Source organism: Corvus moneduloides, chromosome 6, assembly GCF_009650955.1.
Source record: "Corvus moneduloides isolate bCorMon1 chromosome 6, bCorMon1.pri, whole genome shotgun sequence".
NCBI classification, from domain to species: domain Eukaryota; kingdom Metazoa; phylum Chordata; class Aves; order Passeriformes; family Corvidae; genus Corvus; species Corvus moneduloides.
The window spans coordinates 54,787,282-54,814,514 of NC_045481.1; the positions used below are offsets into that span (position 1 = coordinate 54,787,282).

The window sequence follows — 27,233 nt, forward strand, 5'->3', positions numbered from 1 at the left end:
CCTTATGTTGGAGACCCCAGAGCTGGATGCAGTGTTCCTGCTGGGATCTCAGCAGAGCAGAGGGGCAGAATCCCCTCCCTCCACCTACTGGCCAGGCTGCTTCAGGTGCAGTCCAGGCTGTTTGGCTTTCTGGGCTGCAAGTGCCCATGGCTGGGTCATGTTGAGCTCCTCATCCACCATCCCCAAGTCAGGACTGCTCTCCTCCTAGCCTAGATTTTTCCTCGGGATTGCCCTGCAGGACTTGGCCTTGTTGAACTTCATGGGGTTTGCCTGAGCCCACCTCTCAAGCTCTCGAGGTCCCTTTGGATGACATCCCTTCCCTCCAGCATGTTGACTGCACCACACAGCTTGGTGCTGTGGGCAAACCTGATGAGAGTGCACTCGATCCCACTGCCCATGTTGCCAAGAAAGATGTAAAATGATACCTGTCCCAATACTGACACCTGGGACAGGCCACAAGGATGTTGTGTGGGACAGAGCCAGATGCTTCGCACAAGCCCAGGTAGATGATACCAGTCCCTCTTCCATCATCCACAACTGCTGGAACCCAGTTGGAGAACGCCACCAAATTCTTCTGGTATGATTTGCCCTTAGTGGCAAAATGTGTGGGTTATAATTCCCTGTTTTCCATCAGTGGCAACTTCCCTGGACTAGACCTGGCTTCTCAAATCTGATGGAAAGTGGATTAACAATCTGCCAGTTCCCTTGAGGCCTGTGTCTGCATCTCATCAGGTCCTGTGGGACTTGTCCACATTCAAGTTCCTTAGATGGTCTTGAACCTGGTCTCCTGCAGTGGGAGCTTCTACATTACCCCAGTCACTTTGCCTTCTGCAGCTCAGGGGGTGTGGCTGGACCCCTTGCTGGTGAAGACCAAGGCAAAAACATCATTGGATACCTCAGCCTTCTCCATGTCCTGGGTAACCAGGTGCTCTTTTTCCTTATGGAGAGGATCCACATTTCCCCAGTCTTCCTTTTATCACCAATGTACCTATAGAAGCATCTCTTGTTGTCCTTAATATCCTCAGCCATATTTAATTCTATCAGGGCTTTAGCTTTCATAACCTGATCCCTGGATGCTTGGACAATCTCTCTGTATTCCTCACAGACAACCTGTCCTTGTTTCTGCTCTCTGTAGGCTTCCTTTTGGTATCTGAGTTTGTCCAGGAGCTCCTTGTTCATCCAAGCAGGTGTCCTGGTATTTTTGCCTGACTTTTAATTTGTTGGGATGCATCACACCTGTGCCTGGAGGAGGTGATCCTTAAATATTAACCAGCCTTTTTGGGCCCATCTTGCCTTCAGGGCTTTATCCCATGGTACTTTACCAAGAAGATTCCTGAAGAGGCCAAATTCCGCTCTCCTGAAGACCAGGATTTTGACTTTGCTGCACACCCTCCTTGCTGCCTTCCACCATTTCATGATGACTGCTGACAAGGCTGCAGTATTCAAACCCAGACCATTTTCAAATACACTTAAAGTTTTTTGGAGAAGGAAGTTTATAACCATAATTTGAGTCTGATCTTTCTTGTATTTTCCCCCAAAGCTTACCGGTGCAGCTCTGCTGACTTACTTAGGATCAAAGCTTTGTGTATATATAATGCACATGAGAAGGAAAATGTTTTCTGCTTTGTTCAACTATTTCTGTCCTCTTCGCTTATACCAAAAGAAAATCTGAAACAGAAGGTGTAAAGGGAGAAGGACTCTTTCCTGTCCTAAGAGTGTATATAGCAAACAAACAAAACCAAATTGCTAAAGAGTCTGTTCAAAGATGAGGAGTTGGAAATCTGTATTCTTAGCACTGACTTCTGCTGTGCTCTTACCCTGCTGCATGACAGCAGGCAGGGATAATCTCCTCCCATGCGTTTACATCACATCTAGCACATCAAGACTACCAGGCTGCACTTTAATGTAAATACACATCTTGATAATTTTCTTCAATGGCAGTCTATAGACGTATGCGCACTTTGAAAGCACTGCAGAGGGATTTACCCACACAGCCCCCTCTGACTTCACTGAAGATAGTTTCCTTCTGACATGCCTGTTTGTATTCTGGGTGTGTGCACATGAAAAGAGAAGAAGTTGGACGAAGCAGTCAAAGCAATATAACCCAGTACTGGTTGCCATTACACAAACAGGCCACGCCACAGTCTTCCCAAATGGATCCCATAAGAAAGGAGGTATCACCAGCCATGTGAAGCAGGTAATGACTGCAGATTTCCAGATATGTTGACTGAACAGGTGGCATTCAGAAGCAGGACAGCACCCATCAGATGCTAGGAACTGAAGGAAAAGGGTCAGGAGGTCACAGAGCTTACTGCTTACAAAAGCTCTTCAGGAGTTTGTTACACTTCTTACAAGTCATCTTTAACTGAAGTGCCAGTTCCTTCATTGTCTTCAACAGAACATCTGAAAGTAGAAAGCACTCTAATGTCTAAAGCTGCTCAGATACAAACTGAACAACTTTCTTCCAAATCAAAGTCGAAGACTACAAGCTGTTTTGACTGGAGTCTGCGTACCGCTGCTAACACAGGGGTAGTTTTTCAAGTGTTTAATTCTGTGCATGCTAACTAGGGATGATTTGGTTATTCACAGCATGATTTGGTTATTCAGCTTTATACCATCAGGAAAAACTGGGTACCAATGAGAATATCATCCGTGAGAGAGTGACCTGTAAGTTCAAGTAGCCCCTTCCCTATTCATCAATCTGTAAAGGTTGGCAACCACTGCAGAAGTTTGTAACACTCCCAGTCAGACTCTGTCCCAAGATTTCATCCATGTTTGTCAAGGCAAAATATTAGAAAGCAACAAGTAAAAGGGACCAAGAGCTAAACCTCACAAAATGAGATTAACAGGAACATAGGAAGAGGAGCTGGGAAAGCAGCGTTGCTGTTCAGCATCACAACAAAGAGCAACTTCTCCAGACAGTGATGGCTCAATAGATTACCAGTTACAGCCTGCCTTTGCTCATCCACCTAGGCTGTGTTCTTTTGAACTGTAACCTCAGGAAAAATAAGTAAATTGTCCTGAGAGTGATCTAAAAAGTAAAAGCAACTTCACCATGGAAAAAAAGAAAAATACCCTGAATCTGAATCCATACACTTTCTCCATTTAAATGCACTTGAAAGAAATTAATTCTGTGTCTCAGAGTGTTCTAAGAGTTCCTCCTCATTCCTGCTATATGAACTATGGAAGCACAAAATACGTTTGTATTTATTTGGTTTAATTTCAAAAAATTAAAGTCTTGTATCATTTTATTTATTAAAAATATCAGGGCTGCAATTTCATTCTGATAGTTCAGCTCAAATTGAAAAAAACCACAACAAAACAGACATCCCACTATCCTACCCCATAATAGGAATGCTGTTCTTATCACAAAAGACTTGATAATTTATTTGCACACCTCAATGAAAAGGAAAAAATAGAAAGAACTTGAAGTGAAATGCCAAAGTATATCTGATTTCTCATCACTTGGCCTTGTAATTCTCCTGTAGTGGATAAAAATAAACTAGTCTATACCTGGGATTGAACTTTTCAATACAGCCTAAAATACTAAGCTCAAAACTCTCCTTCTGGGACCTAGGCAGCTCTTAAGAATATCATCAACTTTGAATTTTTTGCAATTTATGAAACAGGTGAAAAAAATGCAGACTGTGAAGTAAGTTCTGGATGGCATTCTGTCAAGGAACTTTGTGCTTCAGAAAAAGAGCATGCTGTCAGCTGTGCATTGATAAGGCAGTACAGAAACAGCCTCTGCATTACAGGAGACCATATTTATCACATTCTCCATTTTAATTATGTGATATGCTTGTTGCAGGAGTTATAGAAGACCTCCTGCATCACTGCTCTGTGGGGAAGGGAGTGAAGAGAGGAGCAGCAGTCCTTCCCTCCAATTTGATATTCTACTGACACTGGTGAGTGTTGCAGGTTTGCAGGCACAGTCGGCTGGAGGAGATTTGCCTCCACCAGGACGGAGGCGTCTGAAGGAGCTGGTGTGCCACTGCCTCCCATTGCTTCACCAGAGGGAAATACTCTCTGCTGAGCTTGTACTTTTGTTTTATCACCATCTGTAGCTGTTGAACTAATGGATTCCTCCTCACCTCCCTTTCTCATGGAATAATTAAAAGAAGGAGAGGAGGAGAGGATGGAGTTCAGTGACTAATGGTGCCAGAGTGAAGGAACCTGATTTGCTTTGTGACACTGCAGCTGCCTTGCTGTATAACCTTAGGCAAGGCACTCGATTCCTTTATGCCAGAGCATTCTTATCTTTAAAATGAGATAATAGCACCACCTTTCTCTGCTTTAAGATCCTGGGAGCAAAGGCAAAAGTGTGCCTGCATTCAGTTGCCTTTTGGGATTCAGCACAGCACAGCCCAAACTTTAGTTCAGATACAGCACTTCAAACTTTTGAAGCTTTGCCAGCGGTTTCCTGAGTTTGCAAACAGACTAAACCAAAATTCCTGAGGGTTAAACTTGAGATCCAGCAATGTGAATTTTGAATGCCATCTTCTAAATCATGCATTATATACACACATCTAATAGGTATATCCTACCAAAATCGAGTGTTTGCCTTCTTAATCTTAATTGTACTCTTACTGCCTCCAACCAAACTGCCAACATCTGCATCCTCTCTCTGGCAATGCTGCCTTGGGGGCTTCACTGGGGAGGCAGAGCCAGCTTTCCACACACAGAGGTGTGGTCAAGGAAAGATGGAACGATCATCTTCCAATTTTATTGCACTAAGCCAGGCTTGGATACCGGATAGATACAGGCAGTCAGACAAGTTGGAGCAGCTTGACCTGTGGGGAACATGAGATGCCTCTTCAAATCACAACCTGCTCTTCCTGTACTGTTCTTTGCCAAAAGAAAATAGGTACAGACATTCTCATAGGAAACACATGTAAAACAAGATTAAAATTAAATGGGAAAGGCAAGGAACCACCAGTAAAGGACTTGGACAGTTTCTCACTGCCCCATTAATCCCTTTGCTGCACCTGATTCTTCAGAAGACAACAAGGAATGGTCTGTTTTTCCAGCTTTCTGACAGCCTGATGAGAGCAACAAGGCTTCTTTTCCTACTCTCCTGAAGGGTTTTTTAAAATCTTGAACCTGCCAGAGTCAAAGCCGAATCATATTGTCCTCTTCCACATCCCATTTCTGTTCAGCACCCTGTTATCTTGGGGCAGTGTGAGCTGTCAGATTTGTCCCAGAGTCCTGACCACCCCCTTGGTTAAAGTCATTTTGTTCTCTTACAGGACTGCCATTGCTGGACCCACCTTCCTCTGCCCTGGATGATGCTTTTAGGCATAAACAACCCACTGAACAAAAAAAAGCCTGCACACCTTGGGAATAACCTTCCATCAGCAAACACTTTCCTCTACACAAAGCACAGCGACCCAGCACTTCTGATATATCCTGAGAGCAAAACGCCTTGCCCTTGGAATTGGCAGTGCCACACCAATTACCGTTGGACAGGAATTTGCAGCTTTAACAGAAGGTGGCTGTGGTCAGGAAGCAAAACCAGCCTGTTACCATCACCTTTATCTTGCGTGCCCTAATTGCAACACGCAGTGGCCAGCTCGGTTTGGAGTCCTTTAACCTGCAGTAACACAGGAAAGGGACGTTAGCAGCGGGCACAGGATCCCCGTGATCTTCAGCTCCAGGAATGCTGGCAGTCGGTGGTCCCTCAGCCCACTTCCTCACGGGACAGGAGGCTGCACGTCAGGAACCACCACCGTAATTAGCTGCCTTACGCAGGCAGAGCACTGGCAGGCTTCCTTCCCCAGGACTAGCCCTTCCACGGAAACCCAGGAGAAGCTCGCACAGCGCACTGAGCCTGTTACTTTAGGGGAAAAGGGGACATTAGGCTACATAATCGCTCCCTCGCTGTTCGGTGTGCCCCAGCTCCACCGTCTCTAACAGCAGAATGACAGGAGTTAGGCTGCAATGCCACAACTCCGTTCTGTTCCGCTGACAGGAACATAAACCTTATCCAGGCAAAAGTCCTCTCCACAGGGCACACCGATTTTATTGGCTCTCAAACTCCCTCGGAAGGTTCAGGTTTGAGAGAGTTTTTTTCTTTGCCCATTATAGTACTTTTTTAATCACTTAGAAAAGCCTAGGTCCGTGAACCCTGTGATGCAATCAGTGAAAATCAGTGCCACAACCCTGCGTTTTATTACTATTTTTCACATCTTCTCATTTTAATCCACACTCCGGGACCGATCCCGTTCCCATCAAAGTACACAGCAAGCTCCCATTAAAATCTGGCTCAGCTAGTATTTTAATAGCACTTAGACATTCCCGTCCTTTGCATATTTCATCTGCGAAGTGCTTCACAAACATGAATTTCCTAATTACAGGCGGATGATTTACTAAAACTGGAAATTCCTCACTAGTTCTGGCTTTCCCTTTGAAGCTCCAGGATTCGCTCTTGTCCCTCGGCACTTTGGAAGATCCCCGACGCCGCTCGTTCGCTCGTTCGCGGCACAGGCAGGGCACGGAGAAAGGGGACACGGAGGCGACGGCGACCCGGCCCGAAGTGTCCGCGCCGGCGGATTTCTGCGCGGGCTGCGGGGCCTGAGCCGCGGGGAGCCCACGCGAGGAGAGCGAATCCCGGCGGGGCGCGGGCAGCGGACAGGAGCGCGGCGGCTCCCAGCGCACCGGGCCGGCCCCCCCGCCCCCGGCGGCCCCGCCGCACCGGGCAGGAAGGGGTGGAGCGGCCGGCGGAGCGCACGGGCGGGGTGCCGCGGGCGGGGAGGGGACGGCAAGGCATCCCGGCCGCCCTGAAGCCGGGCGGGCGGGCAGCGCCGCGCCTCCGCCGAGCGCTCCCCATGGAGCGGCTGCCCGGCCAGCCCTGAGCCCGCGGCCCCGGCCGCCCGCCCGCAGCCGCCCCGATGGAGCCCGAGGAGCGGAAGATCTCGGTGTGGATCTGCCAGGAGGAGAAGCTGATCTCCGGGCTCTCCCGGCGGACCACCTGCTCGGACGTGGTGCGGGTGCTGCTGGAGGACAGCCACCACCGGCGGCAGCGCCCGGCGCCGCCCGAGCCCGCCGGCGGGATGCTGTCGGGGCCGCCGCACTCCTACTGCATCGTGGAGAAGTGGCGCGGCTTCGAGCGGATCCTGCCCAACAAGACGAAGATCCTGCGGCTCTGGGTGGCGTGGGGGGACGAGCAGGAGAACGTGCGCTTCGTGCTGGTGCGCAGCGAGGCTTCGCTGCCCAACGCGGGGCCGCGCAGCGCCGAGGCGCGGGTGGTGCTGAGCAAGGAGCGCCCCGGCCGCGGCCTGGGGGCGGCCCGCGCCAGCCTGGCGCTCACGCAGGAGCGGCAGCGGCGAGTGGTGCGGAAAGCCTTCCGCAAGCTGGCCAAGATCAACAAGAAGCGGCAGCAGCCGCTGGCCCGGGAGGCCTCGTCGGCGGAGAGGATGGAGACGCTGGTGCACCTGGTGCTCTCGCAGGACCACACCATCCGACAGCAGATCCAGCGGCTCCGCGAGCTGGACCGCGAGATCGACAGGTACGAGGCTAAGATCCACCTGGACCGCATGAAGCGGCACGGCGTCAACTACGTGCAGGACACCTACCTGGTGGGCACGGGCGGCGGCGAGCCCGAGCCGGGCCGGGAGCCGGGCCAGCTCGCCGCCGGCCGCCCCGAGGAGGACTACGCCAGGAAGTGCGAGGAGGTGCTGCAGCTGCAGGAGCAGCGGGCGCAGCAGGAGGAGCTGCTGGAGCACCTGGCCGCCGAGATCCAGGAGGAGCTCAACGAGCGCTGGATGAAGCGGCGGCGGGAGGAGCTGGAGCTGGCGGCGGGGCCCGGGCTGGCCGACACGGACTGCGACACCACGGAGCTGAGCGGCGGCGGCGGCGGCGAGGGCGAGCTGCACCTGGAGCACGAACGGGTCAAGACCCAGCTGAGCACCAGCCTCTACATCGGTCTCAAGCTGAGCACGGACCTGGAGGCCGTCAAGACCGACCTGGACTGCACGCAGCGGGCGTGGGAGGACAAGGAGCGGGAGCTGCAGCGCCTGCTGGAGACGCTGGGCACCCTGGACGTGGCGGAGGCGCCCGCGGAGCCGCGCGGGGCGGCGGGAGGGGGGCGGCCGGCGGCGGCGGGGGGCGGCTGGGTGGAGCAGGCGCGGGCGCTGCGCAAGGACCGCGCCGACAACGACGAGGACTCGGACACGGGGCTGAGCTCCATGCACAGCCAGGACTCGGACTCGCTGCCCGTCTGCGAGTCCCTCGTGTAGCGCCCGCCCGCCCCGCCGCAGCCAGGCCGGGCACGGGGCGGGCGGGCGGAGCGGGGCTGCCGGGGCAGAGGGCGGTGGAGGACTGCGGGCAGATGTGGGGCTGGCGAGGAAACTCCCGGCTCAGGAGGCAGTCACACAGAGGAAACATTTTAATTTGAGCTCTGGAGTTTGAACTTGTTCTGACTAGTCATCCGCGGGCAGCGTTTGGGCTGGCTCGCCAGTGCTTTTATCTAAGGAAGAGAAAACCCACAGCGTGTTTGTGTTTCATTCACGTCTGGGATTGCTCGCTCCTTAAATCCTGCCGCTTGCTTCCCTCCGAAGGTTTTCTTGCCGGGCCTTTTTATCCTCCGGCTGCTGCCCACGATCTCCCCACTGTAGTCCAAGGATGCTCCGGTTGAGCTCTTCGCGAGCAAAAGGCCAGGACGCGCTCCCGAGTGGGGATCGGTATCTCCCGAACAGGTTCTCGGCATTGCAGAGTCAGACGGTGGCTCCCGGTGGGTTATACTGGGCTGTACTGGCTGGCAAAGATACACACCCGGCTCCTTTACAGGCAAAACGACACGACACTAAAGCTGCTGATCATTTAAACACTACGGAGGAGAAGAGGCGTCAGTACTACTGACACTGGGGTCTCCCAGGGCGCAAGCTTTTGGACGGTACTGCAGTTCCTTTTGGCAACAAAAAGGGGTGATAAATTACTTCATTTTTTTCTTTTTCTAAGGAGCAAACTAAATCAAAATATAGGTTAACATGTTGTATTAACTCTGCTCTGCGTAGTGCTTTTTCTTATGCATAGATAAGAGTGCTTTGTTTAAAGGCATACTAAGAAATCTGTTAGTATCTATAGTCATTTGGCAGTCATGGAAGGTAATTAGCGGTGCCTGTATGTACACAGCCTTCAACTACATTTTTCCACCTAGGCTAGCTGATCTTTGGCTGAGCTTGGTTGTAGATAAACAAAGTACAGAATCAGCTTGAGCTACCATTTTTAATAACAGAGTTCATATCAGGCCAAGAGATGCAACGATAAAAGCATGACTCAAGCCCTACATGCACTACAGCTTAATCTTTTCAGTTATTCCAACAACAACAAAAAAAAAGCAGCCATCAGCTGTAACATGCATTTCACTTAATTGCCAAATCTTCCTCTGCAGCTTAACTCTTGCCCAAAATATATGATCTGCTCTTGCAATAAGAGACATTAAGGATTCTTGTATTCCAGAATAATTGCAGAAATAGTTTAAACAGTGAGAGACCAGAGAAGGTTGAGTCAGGTTCAACTGATGGTATGAACTTTTTAAAACTCCTGAGATTATTATTTATGTAAGGTTATTTATAAAAGTTTTCATTTAACAATAAGAAAGTATAAAAAATGGGGTACACCAATAGACCAGTTCTTTATTTTTATTAAAAAACCTCGCAGCCTTCTCACCCAAAGACCGTGTTCCACTCTTGCAGTGTTCTTGCTGGAAGGAGTTCTGGTGGACGTCAGAAAATTAGATTCAGGAACTACTCAGTTTGAAAGCAAGCAGAGAAATACTGTCTGTGGATTTGCAGAGGCTGCACAATTTTCTATATGCTATGACTCTTGATAAATGTTATTCCACTGAATGGGTTTCAGTTGTAACAAACTGTGGTTTATTTTAAACACTGATTATATAATTGTTTTTCACATTTTAGTCAACCTTGGAAAACATTTAAGAACCTATTTTTAGAGCTAATAAAACTCTTAATAAGGCTTAACAAGTGTTCCCAATTGAGTGTGATTTAAGAATCTGCCAGGACTGGGATTTTGTGGCATTGCCTTGTGTGCAAAGCAAATGGAAAGATACACCAAGGGATGACAGCATCACCCCTTCCCTTTCTGATGGGACAAGGGGCTCCCTCAGGTACAAGCAGCAGTGCACTGTCCTCAGCTCTGGCCACTGCAGGGGCAATGCAGTGGCATTTAGAAGCATCAGCACTTGTCCAGAGTGAGAAATTTGGATTTTCATGGAAGGAGAGCCAAAGAATAAGCTGAGGGATGTGGGAGTCCCACTGCTGCCCTGCATTCAGCAGCGTGGATGTAACAGGTGGGTGATGCAAGTACCTGCTCACAGCTTCTGCAGGGACTGATGGAAGCAATAAAGCCGAGCTGGCTTTGCGTAAGTTCTCCCATTACCACACCAAGCAAAAACAGCGAGCACGTTACAGAAATGAGCTGCAACACGCTGCACATCATTGTCCTGCTGATAGAGGCATCAGGCAGCCTGTGAAGCATGAGGTGAAGGAAGGCAGGGAATTCAAATTTGCAAAGTAGTCTGCCTACTCATCCTCAGCTAGGAAAATCCATAAAACCAGGACAAAGCCACTTTTGCTCTAGGCTGCTGAGGGCCATGTGGTGCTTGCTCTTGGCTTCCCCATAGCCCAGATGAGATTATGACCCTGCAGAGCTGCTGGTCCTGTCCCATGAGGACGGGGTGAGAACGCTGCAGGTGGCACTGTAGTCTCAAGGGTTTGGTGGGAGCTACAGTGAATTCCTAGGAGCACCTATTTGATTGTGGTCCTATATTGTGCAGGTGAAATTTGGTAAATTTATTTAATGTGTAAACAGTTATTGCAATAGGCTCACAGACTGATCTCAAACATCTTCACAAATCCCTATCGCTCTCAAACCATTACTAAAACATCAGTATAGAAGAGGAAATCACTGTTTGCATTGGACCAGGCACTTCTCCCTTCCCTTTTTCTGGGCTTGTATATCCTCACTCAGATAATAGAGACAAGCCACAGTGTGCTTGTCAGGGAATTTGGCTCTGGGGTTTTGCTGGGCACATAGCCAAGGGTTAGGAGAGCTGATTCAGAATCACAGGTAGAAGGACAGGATTTTTATCTCCTTTGCAGTTCGGACAGAATGGGAGAGAGACATAGCAGCAAAAAAACCCCCTGACCACCATGACGGAAATCTACCTTCTGGCACCACCAGGGGAGAGGTGAAAGATCCAACAAACAAAGCCTTTGGGGATTTTTCAATACCATTCTCTTCTATCTTTCAGAATCAACTCCAGTCTAATCTTTCTCTCTTCCTAAGACAGATACAGGTAGGCATGAATTAAATAAAAACCTAACAGCACTGCAAACTATTTACATAAATCACATATAGTGTCATGTTGCCCTATTTATTCAACACCCTAACTGCTTCCCAAAGGAATCACCGTGGACTGAGGCCACCAGCCTTTTCTCAGACAATACCTACAGAAATCAGAAATTTTGTCCAGGAGATATAATCAGAGTAGCAGCAGGCCTTAGTTTCAGGCACCCTTTAAACAAGCATTATAAAGCACTCCTACACAGGTCCTGTCTGTTTGCTGCCCTTGGCCATGTTTTTTCTGAACCCTACATGGCTCTTTCTGTTGTGCCTATGCAGAAGTTTGTGGGACCAGGTAGTGAACCAGGTCAGAAAAAAACTGATGAACTTTAGTTTAGGTGAGGCCCTGATGTGGCTCAGTGTACAGTCACGCAAATGTTTCTGGCAATGATGAGGTACAGTGGTAAAAATGAGAAATTGAAGGCCCTTGGAAAGGTGGAACTGATCCTTTCAGCAATGGGCACTGTTTTATGCTGACTTGCAAGTTGGCAAAAGCTTCCTTCAGGCTGTAAATATCCCCCACTCACGGCCTAAGTGAAGGTTTGGAGAGTGGAAAACTGAGGCTGGAGCTGAAACTTCTTTGACATCAATTACACTCACCTATATTAAACCCAAAATAAGCCAAATACTGCAGCTTTTAGCCTTGACCTTTTTTCAAAAACCCACTATCAAGCAATATTATCAGAATGAAAACTCTGTGTCAAATTTGATATATTTCTAGTTCTTAGCCTGTGTAAGAGATCTGCCAGTCAGAATAAGCACTTTGTAGGGATATCGTTTGATGCCTTGAAGAGGGGAGTCAAATACATTTACTGTAATGAACACCACTGACATGCAAAATGAATGACCTATTAATTATTGCCATAGATTCTAAACCAGCATGTGGGCAGCCAAATCACAGTCTGGTTGTTTTATGGTGACAGATCCTTTTCCAAAGGACCTACGGTCCAGGTTTCAGACAAGATACAGTCAAAGGAGGGAAATAGTGGGTATGAGAAAACATGTAATTAAGTTTTATTATTGACTCCTTGCATGAAACGTATGTTCCAGGTTTGCTTTAAAAATAGTCTGTGCTCCTGTGTCTGGAGACACATGTGCAGAAACCGACCTCCCTCCCAAGTTCTACACAACTTTGGCCTTTTTTCCCCCCTTTCACTTGCACTGAGCTGGCAATGTAGCTCAGTACATGAAAAGAGCAGCAGAGGCCTTGAAATAACAGGTCTGGTGAGCTGTGCTGGTTAACGAGCTGAAATACAAGCCATTGTGGATTGTTGGGAGCAGTTGTCCTTTGAAGTCACTTGATATTATTGCTCCTGAGCTGGCACACAAAGTTTAGAGAAATGAGCATGGCAAAGTGCAGGGAGCCTACATGGATGTCACTCCTTTTCTACAAACTCTCATTGCTAAATGAACTTGGAAGCTTAACAGAAAGGGAAAAATTAATAAAATCAAAGCAAATCTTGGCTCTGTATGCAATTTAGCCAACTATCTTCAAGCAGAATTGTCAAATAGTATCTTGAAAAGTGTTGCTTGCATAATTTACGACATTACTTGTGTAAATGCATCAGAGCAGAACCTTCCATGCAGGGTGGATTGTCACACGCTGTCACATGCTGAATAACACACAGAGCTGGTCACTGATGTCTTAGATTGTTACAGTACTAACTTTGCTGGGGTAGTAGAATGTACCCTCAAAAACCAGCTTCTGCAGGCTTTACACACTCTCTATATATCAGCTTGTTTACACTTCAAGCTTTATTTGGAAAGTTTTATTACAATCCCCTTACCTCAGTTTCAAAAATGTTCCAGAAAGTCATTGAAGTTCCATGAAAAACAGTTTCCACTCCCAATAACTTTTTTCCTTCTTCCTGCTAATCTACTCCTCCTCTGCACCTGCTCTGAATTTCATGAATAGCTTTGTTCAAATTGCTGTGACTCCACGGGTTCAGAATTGGAATCTTACTTGGTAAGAAAGACAGAAAGACAGAAAGAAAGGAAGAAGGAAAGAAAGGAAGAAGAAAGGAAGAAGAAGGGAAGAAGAAAGGAAGAAGAAGAAAGGAAGAAGAAGAAAGGAGGAAGAAGAAAGGAGGAAGAAGAAAGGAAAGGAAAGGAAAGGAAAGGAAAGGAAAGGAAAGGAAAGGAAAGGAAAGGAAAGGAAAGGAAAGGAAAGGAAAGGAAAGGAAAGGAAAGGAAAGGAAAGGAAAGGAAAGGAAAGGAAAGGAAAGGAAAGGAAAGGAAAGGAAAGGAAAGGAAAGGAAAGGAAAGGAAAGGAAAGGAAAGGAAAGGAAAGGAAAGGAAAGGAAAGGAAAGGAAAGGAAAGGAAAGGAAAGGAAAGGAAAGGAAAGGAAAGGAAAGGAAAGGAAAGGAAAGGAAAGGAAAGGAAAGGAAAGGAAAGGAAAGGAAAGGAAAGGAACAACAAAAGGAGGAAGAAAAGTATAATAGAAGAAAGAAAAAGAAAGAAAGAAAGAAAGACGAAAGAAAGAAAGAAAGAAAGAAAGAAAGAAAGAAAGAGAAAGAAAGAAAGAAAAAGAAAGAAAGAAAGAAGAAAGAAAGAAAGAAAGAAAGAAAGAAAGAAAGAAAGAAAGAAAGAAAGAAAGAAAGAGAAAAAGAAAGAAAGAAAGAAAGAAAGAAGGAAGGAAGGAAGGAAGGAAGGAAGGAAGGAAGGAAGGAAGGAAGGAAGGAAAGAAAGAAAGAAAGAAAGAAAGAAAGAAAGAAAGAAAGAAAGAAAGAAAGAAAGAAAGAAAGAAAGAAAGAAAGAAAGAAAGAAAGAAAAAGAAAGAAAGAAAGAAAGAAAGAAAGAGAAAAAGAAAAAGAAAAAGAAAAAGAAAAAGAAAAAGAAAAAGAAAAAAAGAAAAAGAAAAAGAAAGAAAGAAAAGAAAGTCTATTAGTGTCTTGGCAAAAACTCCATGTTTGTGTAGTACGTGGCAAGCTCAGCAGTATTTTTGTAGTTGCCATATGGATTAAGGACATACTCCCATCAACTTTCTTGTCCTCTCTCTCCCCACCTTTTTTTTCCCCTTTTAACTTGTTTTCAAGCTACCTTTTTCCCATCTCCTACTTGGAGGCAAGCACTTCTCACAAAAGAAGGGAACGCATCTCTTCAGGTGACATTCTGGGGCGACACTGCTGTGGAGCATTGGGGTGGGAAGACACAGTTTCTATTGAAGAATAACTTGAGCAGGGAGTGGTGTCTTATTTCCCTTGGAGAGCAAGCTTTTGGTGAAGGTATTTACTCTCTGATCATGCACCATCTAGCAGAAGGAGGCCTGATCTACCCAAGGCCTCCTAGGTACTGCTGTAATGAAAATATGAAACAATTTCAGTCTCCTGTGCCTCAGCTCCCAAAGTGCTCTCTCTCTCCTTTTCTGAATGGTTGCAGAAACCCTTTCCCATTTACTAGCTCAGTGGAACCATGGCAGAGTGATCTCAGAACACCATCCTGCTAAGTCAGTCTTGGGATTTTATAGAGTTTACTGGGGAAAAAGAAACAAAACAAAAAAATAATCCTGAACAAAAAGTATCTGTGACTCACGGAAGGAGCTCTTACATATCTGAAACGTACTATCATCAGCTTACTTAGCACTGCACTTCACATGGCTTAATTATGTGATTATTTAGTCTATTACCTCCAAAAGAAATTGTTTTCACCAGTAAAGTGTGCTCATGAGCAGGTCTTTGGAAAATGTGTCAAAAGCCTCTAGGAAAAATATTTAATCCTTGTTTCAATTTAATGTAATCCCCTTGTTTTAATCTCTTACAGTGTCATTTTTTTATGTGTAATCAGGCTATTAGTTTATGCATTTAATTATCAGTGTAACCTCATATGGTTTTATTCTGCCTTCCACTGAATCTCCACTTGATAGACATATCTTAAGAACAGATGAAAAGTAACTTTGGAAATTAAGAGATACATGGATCACCTTTTGAAAACTTCGGTGCTTGTTCTTCCTACCACAAGCATAGAAGCAAATTATTTGCTTTTAACTGCAGATATCTGGCATTTCTGTTTCCCTTTCTTTCACAGCTGCTCTTCACTTTCTCACGGAATGGTTTCTCCATAATTCTATTACAGGTTTCCTTTTTGGAGTGACCAACGACAGGAATCATGAATCACCAGTAGGTGAAAAAGTTCGAAGCCAGGTTTGTCATCTTTTTCTATAACTCTGTTCCTGCACATTTTCTGTGTCCCCTACTTTCCATCCTTTATTTCAAAAAGTATTACCCTGGCCAGAAAATAGAGTCAGGCACTCAAATTTTGCCATCCTTCAGAGGAAGATAGAGCACAGAGAGGTCCAGGTGTCCTGTATCTGTAACACACAGAATGGTACATCTGGCTGTGCCCATCCACAGCAGTGAGCTGATTAGAAATGCCTTTCCTCAGCTCATACAGCAAAAGACAGGTTCAAGATCACTAAATCAAATTGCTCATTCTTAACCCTGGCAGGGGTGACTAATGATCTTCAGCAGGTGATTCCAATGTGAAATAAAGTAACCTAAACATCTGAACGTTTTGAATTAATTTTGCCAGTGTCTCCTGCTCCCTACCTGTCAGGTGTACAGTTAGAAAAGAAAATGGCATTCTAGCTTAGAGGGATTTATAAACCAGCCAGGGTAGTAATGAGCATGTACCTTGCTGCTTTCTGTTCTGGAAGGGAATGAAATCTTTCCTGCCTCTGCACTGCCTAAGTGAAGTGGGGATGGTCAGGGACAAGAGTGTGAAGAACGAAACTGTGTCAGAAGAGAAGCGAACTGAGCCCAAACAACACAAACCGGAGACGAAGCAGCTGAAGGGAACAAACAAGAAAGGACAAAAAGCGCACAAGAAACCTGGGCAATTGGAAAGCAGCAGGGAGCAGGAATGAGCTCCTAGACAGTGGCAAAGAGCCTGTGATAGCCACCACGCCTTGTGGTTATCAAGCTGTCCCACTGTAACCATCTAACTGGAAGGGACAGGAGATCCAGCCACAGCATCTTCACAGCTTATCAGCACTGCAGCCAGGTGAACAGGAGGGAAGACATCAGTGAAACCCTTGTGTTTTCCTGAGGTTCTCTTCACCCAGCTGGAAAGGCCAGTGGCTGCAGAATTTGCAACAGGCAAGTGTGCTGAGAATTTGAGGATGAAATCATTCTCAAATGTTTGGTTTTTTTCCTTTTCTTTCAAGTTTTACTAGGTAAATATGGAGGAATGAACATTTCCCTAGATGATACATAGTTTATATCATCAATTTCTCTGCAATACTCTCCTTTCCTAGAGCTGCTGCTTTTACAGTCTGGGATGCTGTCATGTTCTCTGTTTACCTACATGCTTTGCCAAAACACTGTGGCACAAAGAAAATGGGTTATTTTAGCTTAATTTAATAGGCAAGCTTAAGGAAAAAGCAGATCCAGGCCTATTACTCCAGTTTTCACAAGCCAGATCAGAAAGGCTGTTGCACATGCTTTGCAAGTACGTTTTGTAAACCAGTTTGTGTAAAACAAGCCAGCTGAGTGAGATTGAAATTTCATTTCTTTAAAGTCTTTCATGATGTGTCACCAGAGTGATTCACATGTTGATCACTTAATCTAGTTAATGAACACAATTACCATTTTTGACAATATTAATTGGACCTCTATTTATACAGCTTTCTGTATTTTACCTTCATAACCACCTCCATAATTAGCAACTCCTATGGCTTTAGTATGCCTAAAGGAATAGTTTACTTTTATAGAACATATATTTCATTATTAACTTCTCTTTCATTTCTCCTCCCTCCAATACTTGTCCCCACAGAACTTCCAAGCCTTTTCTTCTCCTCCAGTCATTAGCAATTGGGCTTCATCTTTGCAATTAACAAGGGTGAGAGACACCTGCCTGTTCAGAAATTGTCTGCCACACACTTGCAACTCAAGGCTCACAACTGCTAAGTCACAGTTGTTCCAGCTAAGATGCCACACCAGCATTCTGGTGTTTCTTTTACTTATAAAACTAAAGAATAGAAAAAATGGGTGCTTTCCTAGTTCAAAGATGAGTAAGACAACCAGCTTATGCAAAAGGACACAAACTCCACTGTTTTGCCCAGGATATCAGAGCCTGCTTGTAAAAGGAGCCAAATTAGAAATTACTGAAGATGTGCCCAGTTAACCCAGTGATTTGTACATTTTCAGCTAGAGCTAAGTAAAATTTTAACAAGCATTGGTATAGCAATAGGACCACACAAGGTAGAGAGCTATTATACTATGTGTTTTTAAAAGACACAGGACAAGGCAGCCCTTGCTTTGATGAGATCACAGTTGAGGCAGACAAGCCAGACATCAATTAGGATGATGGCATGGGAGCTGCAGTGGCTTGACTTGGGTGTGCAGCAGGTTAGCAACAAAGGTGGGAACACAAGCCAGTTCTCCCAACTCCCAATCCACTTTCCTCCCTGATAGACCCACACTTCCAGCCTGTGGTGTGGTACAGACAATGGAGGAGGCATAAATCTATCTCCATCCCTTACTGCCACAGGAGCTGTACCCCTGAAATGTGTGGAGATTCATTCAAGCTATTGAAGAATACAGGAGGTCAAGGAGTATAAGGAAAGCATTGCATTAGGCTACTGCATTTCATATCCACATTTAGTAGTCTCAAATCCATAGTTTTATAGCCTGGGTATTTATGGTTTCAGGAAGATTTTTGATTCATTTACATGTTAGTGGCATAAATTGCTGCTGTATCTATAAACAGGTTTCATTCCTCATTTCCTGGATACCTGCATTTCTTTCTGCAACAAAGAGACTCACACATACTGTGAAGATCTGTCCACGAGCAACATTTTCCCATATTGTAAGGTGTATTTTAACTTTCCTTTTAGCAAACTCAGAACACTTTGTGAAGAGCAGCTCTGACCAAGGTGCTTCACCCAGTGGGCAGGTACTGCTCCAAAACCTGCCTGGCTTCCTCTCAGGTGGGCTCTCCAGCCATTGCTGTCTGCCTGAGACACGGCTGCCAACATGAAAAGTTTCTCCTTTTCCATCTGCCATACCTGGCAATTTCAGGTGAGGAGGACCATGGCACTTAAGATCATTTTCTTCAGGCAGGTCATTGCCAGTACAGCATTTTGAACTGAGCTCAGTCTTGAGGTTTTCATCTTTACTTCAAAAAACCCCATATAAACAGAGTATTTTAGATGACTGAAGGGCAGTGCTATGGAGATATGTATTGCTGCCACAAAAGGCTTTGTTACACAAATATTTGCTGCTGAGAAGGAATGCATCTTTCATTAGGGCTCAAAAGGAACAGCTCCAAACACATTTTATCATGCATTTTTTGATCTGCCTAGATGAAAGCTCCAGCTATTATGGAGTACGAGTGAACATTAGGGCTGCTTCTGTTGTCTAGAATCCCACTGTGATTAGTGCTCTACAAGTCCCAAACAGTCTGGTCCCTCACCAAAACTTGTATGCGGGAAGGTAGCTGTGATACAGAGTATGTAATTAACCTGAGAAATTTACATTTTATTCAAATTGCTAATGAACAAAATAATATCAGACACAAGAATGGAAAGTACCAAATCTGGTGTCTGAAAGTATTTTAGATATTGAATTATGAGCTTTAATAAGAGCAGGCCCTGAACAGATGGAAAAACACAATTAATGGAAGTAATGGGAAAATGGAGCAATTGGAACTTGCTTTCAACATTTCACATGGCTTTATAAATATTTAGCACATGACATGCATATGCCCTTTTCCTACTGCTTTGTGTCTCCTCTTTGGCAGTCAGAGACACTGCCTGAAACAGATTAGAGTCTTGCAAAATCTTTATTAACAATTAGCCTCAAATACAAGAAATGTATCTGGATGTTGATTAACTGAACATGATCATTAATGTAACTATTCATATTAGTCATGATGTAGTCAATTATTGAGCAAAAGAACTAAAATCATGCTCAATCACAAGATGAGATGCAATGAAAACCAGATCTTATTTCTATCCTTTGCTTTAAATTTGACAGGTAGTCAAAGACTTCTTTAGAAGTAAAACATTTCTTTGCATGGTAACATGCACCTCACATTGCAGAAAGAGGCTTCAAAAGTACCTCACAGTTCTCAAGAAATTCTTTCAACAGTGTAATGTTTGCAAAAGTTCAGAACTGATGTTCATAATCTATTCAGTTAAGTACAAGATGACTAAGGTTAATTTGATTTTTCTCCCTGATGTCATAATTAAAGTATGAATATCATTTAGACATCGGTAGATAAAAAGTATGTCAATGAAGCACAAGTAAAAATTCAAATTACTAAGGAGCAAAATTAAGTTAATTTCAGAGTGGAATGTTTGTAAGCAGTGTGTAATCAGCCTTCAGTTTAAATGACTCTAAATTAAATAATCTATTATTATGTTCACTGGCAAATCGAGCCTAAACATGTACAAGTGCAAAACCTAAAAGATCCAGCTACAGTCAGCATTCAAATACAAAGAACTTTTAGTACAATAACATTGGCCAAAAATATGCTTTCGTCTGTGTGAGTTTTTGGGGGGTTGTTTTATATATTTCAAAATCCCTAACAGCATGAAACACAGCTGAACAATCCACTGCGTGTTTCACTAGGAGTAACGAGGGTCTGATTCCAGCCCAAGGTACAAACCTTAAAATTCTGATGACATTCATGAGTGTCATACACTGACATCTGAGTGCAGCCTATCCATGAACAAACACAAGCCTACACCGAGACATTCTCCTATGCTGTTTGAGAAGTCTGCTGCTCACTTGTCACTTGGGCACACCCATGCCCAATTTTCTTTTCAGCAAGCAGCACTATCCTCGGTACCCCCCACTCTGAAGCAATTACTCATTTCAAGAAATAATAGAACTGTAGTCCCCGAGCGGGTGCACCATCGTTCGTGGTGCTGAGCAAACACTGTCATTCGGGGTATCATGCCTAAGCTTGGCCCTGCTTCTGAAACAGGATCAGCACAAGCCAACCAGTCTGGCAGGACTGACAGACATTGCCTTCAAATCAAGCATCACCTCCACCCCAGAACGTGCCCGCAGGGGCTTCCTTTGCAGGATTTGCTGAGGGGAGGGAGGGTGTGGATAAGTCACCCAAAGCCACCTCCCCGCTTGGGAACCCGAGTCCCGCTTGCAGAAGAGGTACAGGTTTAAGTGTCTGTGACTTCCAGCAAGACCTGTCCTCCAAAAGGCTGTTGCTTTTGAAAATCACACATGGACAAAGTCCAAAAAAATCACTTAGACTCTTCTTGAGAATTGTAGCCCTGCTGCATAATTCAGATGTTATGCCTTTGATACTTTGAGCTGTAAACTAACAGGAAGGGAAGCATACGGGTTTAGACCAGGACAAAACTTTTGCAATTTCATGCACTGAAACCTGTCTAGAGTTACCACTGGTGACTTTCTTGCGGTTCTGAAGAATTGTATCCAGTTCTTATTAACACACAGACCGAGGTTAAACATGGAAATATTTAGCTTCTTTGCTTAGGCCCAACTTTTCTAGGTCATAGTAATGTACAGATAGGAAGTGAATTAATTCAGCACTGTCCCATGAACTTTTTTTAAAGGCTCACATTCATAGCACTGTGGCATTCTCCTGGCTGAGCCTCTACATGTCATTGCCAGATCTGAGCTGCTCCACTGACTAACTGAAAAAGACAATCATAAAGATTGTGAAAGCCTAAATTTCCACAAACCCAACTACCTGACCAGCTGCTGTTGAATTTACAGAAAGGGAAAAAACCCCAACAGTTGTCACAGCTCCTGACCTCTTTCTAGGAAGTGCTCCTGCATCAGATTTACTTCCACAGAATGAAACCCAAGCCAAGACCTACCACTACTAACTAAGGACATGAGTTTATCTCTAATACTCCACCAGGATGAACATGAGACACACCCGAAGGTGGTTGGAAGCAGCAACACTGCACATGAACCCTCAGCTGCTGGTTCCCCAGTTTTGGAAACCTATCGCTGTCCTTGATCAAGGAGGAAACCTCAGCTCTGCAATCGTGCATTCAGCCTTTCTATGGTTTTAACCTACTGCAATTAGCATCACTCAGTGCTGGTGCTGATAACAGAATTGTTTCTGTGGTATAGGCAGATCCATCCTCCTTGTTGGAGTGTGAGATCAGGAATGGATCCCCACTACAGCCACACATTACTGCTGGAGCAATCTGACTTTGTAGAATCATGACGTGTAGTGTGCCACTTTTATTTCTGTCATCATTTTTGTCCTGACTTTACTACACTGCATAAAAGTGGGAAGTAGAAATGCACACAGAGGTCCCTAAGGTGTGCTACATTGATAGTTTTGAGATGCTTATGGTGTTAAACTGCATGAAAACAGATGTTTATAGTAAGCCTTGACATTAATCTTATGCTGGTAAATTATTCTAGAGGGAAGAAATCGACTTACACTAGATGTAAGCATTGATATCAATCTCCCTTTTCTTCTTTTTCTCTATCACTTGGCAAAAACAAGAGGAGAATCTTAGTCATTACTGCTGGGTGGACTTCTTGCCAAAACTGATTGCTAGAAACATTTTAAAAAATCCCTCTTAGCTCAGAAAAAAATTCACAGAAGAAAAAATAGTGCCAAAAGTTTATGTCAGCAAGTTAAAAGAGGCAAGACCATACCATCACTAATTCATACATAAAAACTAGTCAATTTTATGTATACTGACAATACATACATCCTCATCCTCAGCACAAGCAGCACACAGTTATAGCCCAAAAGCAAACATTCAGGGAGCATCCAGCCTGGCCTTTCTAAACAACAAATTAACTCAAGGTGAAACTGCACTGCAGACATGCCCAAATCCAGGCTGTACTTCATTCCCTCGGGCAGGGAGGAGAACTGAGGTTGAGTGTAGAAAATCTGGGAAGCCTGCAGACGGTGTATTGCCCTAAGAAAAGCCATGAGGGGAGAAATGGGTCTCAATAGAAGCAAAGCAAAAAGCCAACAGGGAGTGTGGCACTTGCTGCTCTCTTCCTATGCAACTGCACGACAGCATTCAAGGAAGGAAATGTGGAGGAGGAGCATTACAGAGCAGGATGTGCAGCAGCAGTTTTAACGTGTTTCAAAGTATTCCTTCCTTATTAGGAATCTCATCAGCTAATTGTTCCAGTGCCTGAAAAAGCCCGGGTTTTTCTGACAACAGCGAGCTGCTGCTAACTATCATCCAACACAGCGTGCCCAAGGACTTTTCCTCCTCCTTCCCAGCACAGAGCAGCTGAGCAGGCCAACCATTTCATCATGAGTGTGTTACACTGACAGCCACCCTCCTCCTCATCTCGTTTCAGTAGGGGAGCCAAGGCAAGACATAAAGGAGCTGCAGCATCTTGGCAAGGGCCCTTATTAGGCAAACAAACTTACATTAATCTTTTATATAAAGCATCCGCTGCGTTGCAGGCAACTTTGACATGGTTTAGGAGTTGTGATGATTTCCTACAAGATATAATCTGCACTGAACAATGGAATCTGCTCATCCAGTACCCTGCCAGCAGGGATAACATCTGCTGTCTTCACATGGCTGCATCTTCTCCTCACAGCTGCATTCCTTTGCGTGGTGTCTCCCTCCCATGAATATTCCCTTTCTGCCTTTGGCCCCTGCTTTTCCAGGCCCTTTCCAGCTACAGGTCTCCAGGTCCCTCAGCGTGTCTCTGGCTCAAACTCCACAGGGTGCCAGTGACCTCGGGGGACTGGGAGCAGGGAGCAGGAGGCAGGAAACCTGCGGGAAGGTGAGTAGTAGGAGAAGGAGCTCCTTCAACCAGAACACTGGGCTTCTTCAGGAACAGCACACTGCAAGTGCCATAGCAATATTTCTTCTTCTGAATAGAGGCTCTCCCCTTGGGAGACTCCACATTTATGGGAGCATGTGAATTATTCATTCAGATGCTTTTTAGCTCCACTTTGTTGCTGTTAAACCAGGAACAGAACCACATAACTGAGCAATTTACCAGGCACTTAATTGAGTTCCAGACCTGGAGCAGTGCTGTCTGCAGCTCAGTCTCATGGCTCCATTCCTGCAAGGGTTGAGAGAGAAACCACAGGAAACTACAAGGATGATATATTGTGTCTGGGTGAGCATTTTTCAGATATACCACGTTAGGGAAAGCAAGGCTTAGGAGTATTATTGAATCTTCTAATGATTCAGCTTATGGTATTAGCCAAAAATCCCTTTTTTTTCCCCCTCCTGCACTGAAAAGTTATGACCCCTTCTTTCACATGACAAACAATGGTTGTTAACTATAACATGATACAAAGGTGGCAGCTCTTAAACCAATCGTGAAGATTCACTTAAAAAAAGGAACTCAGTAGCAAAGTGCTGTCACTGGAGGACTCCCAGTCAATCTCTAGGATATATCCGAGATAGAATTTATGGTCCATAAAACTGATCCATAATTCTAACTTGGTATGATTTCAGCACAGCAGCTTAAATATTTATGTGGCTTCAACAAACATGGCTAGTGGCTGGATATATCCTGGACTCTGCAAGTGCCTTCCTTCCTTCCTTCGTGCCTTCCTTCCTTCGTGCCTGCCTTCCTTCCTTCCTTCCTTCCTCACAGCTTGGATTGGCATTTTTGGGGTGTGCTATTTTGTAAGCCATGAAAAGCAGAGAGTTGAAAAGAGGTGGACATGCAAGCCAGTTATAGTGGTTACAATCTTTTCACAGTGGTCCAGGTTAATATATTTTTATCAATTCATGTCAAGACATCTTTACATCTCTTTTTTTCACACTAGAGACTATCTATAAATTCAACTCCAAGGGAAAAAAGAAGCAGCAGCCTCTCCCTTCCCTACAGTTTTCTATAAAAACAAGCCCTGCCTTTCCCTCCCTGGGCATGGGCAGGGAATCAGTCCTGGGCCATTAGGCGAGATCTTCGTGACAGTGAGTTTGCATACCAGCTACTTTAGTTGCTCTACACCAGACACACTTTGATCTTACGATCAAAACACATTCTCATTTTGAACATTTGCATCCCTGCCATGCACAGATGAGCTCTAGCCATGCAAACAGGCTGTGCTTACAGGACTATGCAAAACATCCCTGAGGATTACACAGGAGTTTCTAGGACTTGAGAGAAGTAACAGCAAGAAAAGCTCAAGAAGCTCCTTTTATTCAGCAATTTATTGAGTTACTCTGTGCTCCCACCTGGGGGAAAAGGCTGGATACCTGTTCATAGGCCCAGTAGTGGATTAGATGCAACTTGCATGAAAAATATGTGGCTCTTGCCAATAGAAATCATACAGAATGTTCCACAATTAACTGGTAACTTCTGATTTTAAGAGGATGGTTGTGAAGAAAAAAAAATCCCTTTCCCTAACGATGTATTTCTTTTCAATATGAACAAAAATAGAACTTTGGTATGGTATCATTAATGTTAGATGTTTGAACTACTTGCTAGAGAAAAATATTTTTAATGCTTTTATTTCTTAAAAAGCTGTAATTTGAAATTTCTCAAACCATAGGAAAGTTCAAATAAATGACTGTTTGTATAGCACTCTTAGGTCTTCACATGAAAAGCCTAATAGTTGTATAATTTCTGCCAGAACAGCTGGACCATGAGTTAAATGTCATGGTTTAGCCAATTTTACTGGCATAAGTTTTCACCTAGTGCCCATCCAAAGCATTCAGTGTTCAGACCTACATTAACTCTGTGCTCAGAACAAAGTCCTAGATGCACTTTCTTTCCCATACTGGCATGAGCAGCCTGAGACTGGAGGGCTCCACTTGAACAACGAGGCACACACAGTAATCAAAGCCACATCTCCATGTGTACAGAATATGCCTAAAAGTCAAAAGGCTTTGTTTGCATAGATGCTTCACAAGAAATGCTGAGTCTTCTGAGACCTCAGGAAGGGGGGAAGCTCTGTTTGTTTCTCATCATTTTCGCTGCAAAGAAAGATGCTGGAAGGACCCCTCTAATAAAGCACTGCCAGTAAATGTTGGGTTTTTTTCCAATTTGTCCATGACCAGCTGCCATGACACAACTCCTCCCAGGCTGGCCCCCTGCTTGGTCAGGCCAACTCCAACCACCTCCTCCAGGACACTGGAATATGGTCAGCCTGCCACAAGGAACAGAAGCACAGGGCAGCTTCTGGTACTCACTGAAGGCCTGGGAGAAGAGAAAGGTCAGGATGCTTCCTGGAGGACCTTGTGTGGGCACAGCTTCAGCAGGAAGGGTGGAGGTGACTGCCACCCAGGAGCAGCCCATAGCACAAAGATTAAGGAGCTCCAAAAGGAGGTGGGAGCAGTGGGTTTGGATCCCCTCGGGCAGAGGAGGGAACTAAACCTGGGTAACCTGCTTTCTGGATGAGACTTCAAAGCTGGGACTAGTCCTGCTCTCCCACTCACACGCCCTGAGGTGTGGTTTTACACACACCCCTCATGCAGGGCTTCCTAATGGCTCTTCCTAAGGGCTGTGCATGGGGACTGATCACTGGGGTGGGCTCTTTCCCCGAGCTCCAGGTACCCTCACACTCTCTACTCTGTGCCTCCCAGATTCTGCAACTCACCTCAAGGGCCCCTTCTTTGTGCCTCAGGTCCCTTCTACTACAAGGAAATGGCCCCTTACTAAACTAGCGAGGTTTTCTGAAGATGAAATATCTTAAAGGTTGTCAGACATGAAACCAGACAACGTTCATAAAACGGATGGATTGAAAGACACAGGTGCCCAGAGTGCCTCATATGGCACCTCTGACCCCCACTCTGGCTCTGAGCAGAGGTACTGCCCATGTGCTAAAGGAAACCTTGGAGCTGCCATCCTTGGGGAGATCCGAGCCCCGAGAGTTAATTGGATCCAGTCTTATGGGGGGAAAAGAAAAGCATCTCTCAGGTTACTGAGAGGTTGCTGGGAGCACCTCTGAGGGCATCGAATTGCACAGGCTGGTTATTCTCTGTGCCAATATGCTTTGCTGAATGCAAAATTAAAACAGCTAATTAATATAAGTTCAGTTTACATTAGCCATAATCTATTTAAGTGATATGACTGCAATGAGGAAGCCCACAAAATGTTTAGGACAAGAAAGTGTTCTGCTTACAACCGAGGGGCTTTCCTTTGGATATATTGCACTTCTTTCCTCCAATTTGTTTTGAAAAAGTCTGGTTAAGGATAAAGTACCACTAATGGACTCAGTGCTTATCCTTCAGCTCTGCTTAGCAGCCAGAATAAAATATAGGTATTATGAGGTATTACTTCCTATTTTTTAATCTTTTGAAAACTTCAGAAATATATTTCACTCACTGAACTTCTGTTAGTTTAGTAACATCATCAAATCTACTTAACTTCTCTAATAGTTACCAGTACTAATCTGTTCCTACTGAAGTCAATAGAAAAATTGTTGTTACTGAGTACAGGTTCAGGCCCACATGAATATAAAAAGCTACCACAAAAAAAAAAAAAGAAATTACATTTTGAATAAGATATATCTCAGTCTCAATACAACCCAATTTCTTGCAGTAGCTTCAGTGCTTTTCCTCTCAAGGATTTGAGAAATCCTGGAGATTTTTTATTTGAGATATCCTTGAGATATACTGGAAATCAAAAGAGGGGTTTTATTCCTTTGTAGTACTCTTTTTTTAGTGCCATAAACAAATATGTTAACAGGCTCAAAAGATTCATTACTCAGTCCGAATGACACAGTCAGTACATGAACTCTCTAGCAACTCTTCTTTCTTGCTATACTTAAAAGATTAGTAACAAAGGAGAAATCAGAAAATTTGAATTGCAAGAGCTTAGTGTGTTTCACCAGCTGACAAAGGAGAGAGGATGAATCCCTCTGCTCCCACCCAGGGAACAGATATTTCATTGTTCCTCTGCTTGGTAACTGTCCACAACTTGTCTGAATACCTTTCATTTGGTAATGGCCAGGAACTGAAATCTTACCATCTGAC

General features: G+C 44.9%; 1 protein-coding gene across 1 annotated transcript; it reads left to right on the forward strand.

The window, feature by feature from the left end:
- Positions 1-6,784: 6,784 nt before the first annotated feature.
- RASSF10 (Ras association domain family member 10) lies at positions 6,785-9,980 on the forward strand. The gene has a single exon (XM_032112782.1). It carries the CDS (start codon positions 6,891-6,893, stop codon positions 8,235-8,237), a length of 1,347 nt encoding a protein of 448 aa, XP_031968673.1. The 5' UTR covers positions 6,785-6,890; the 3' UTR covers positions 8,238-9,980.
- The last annotated feature ends 17,253 nt before the right edge of the window (positions 9,981-27,233 follow it).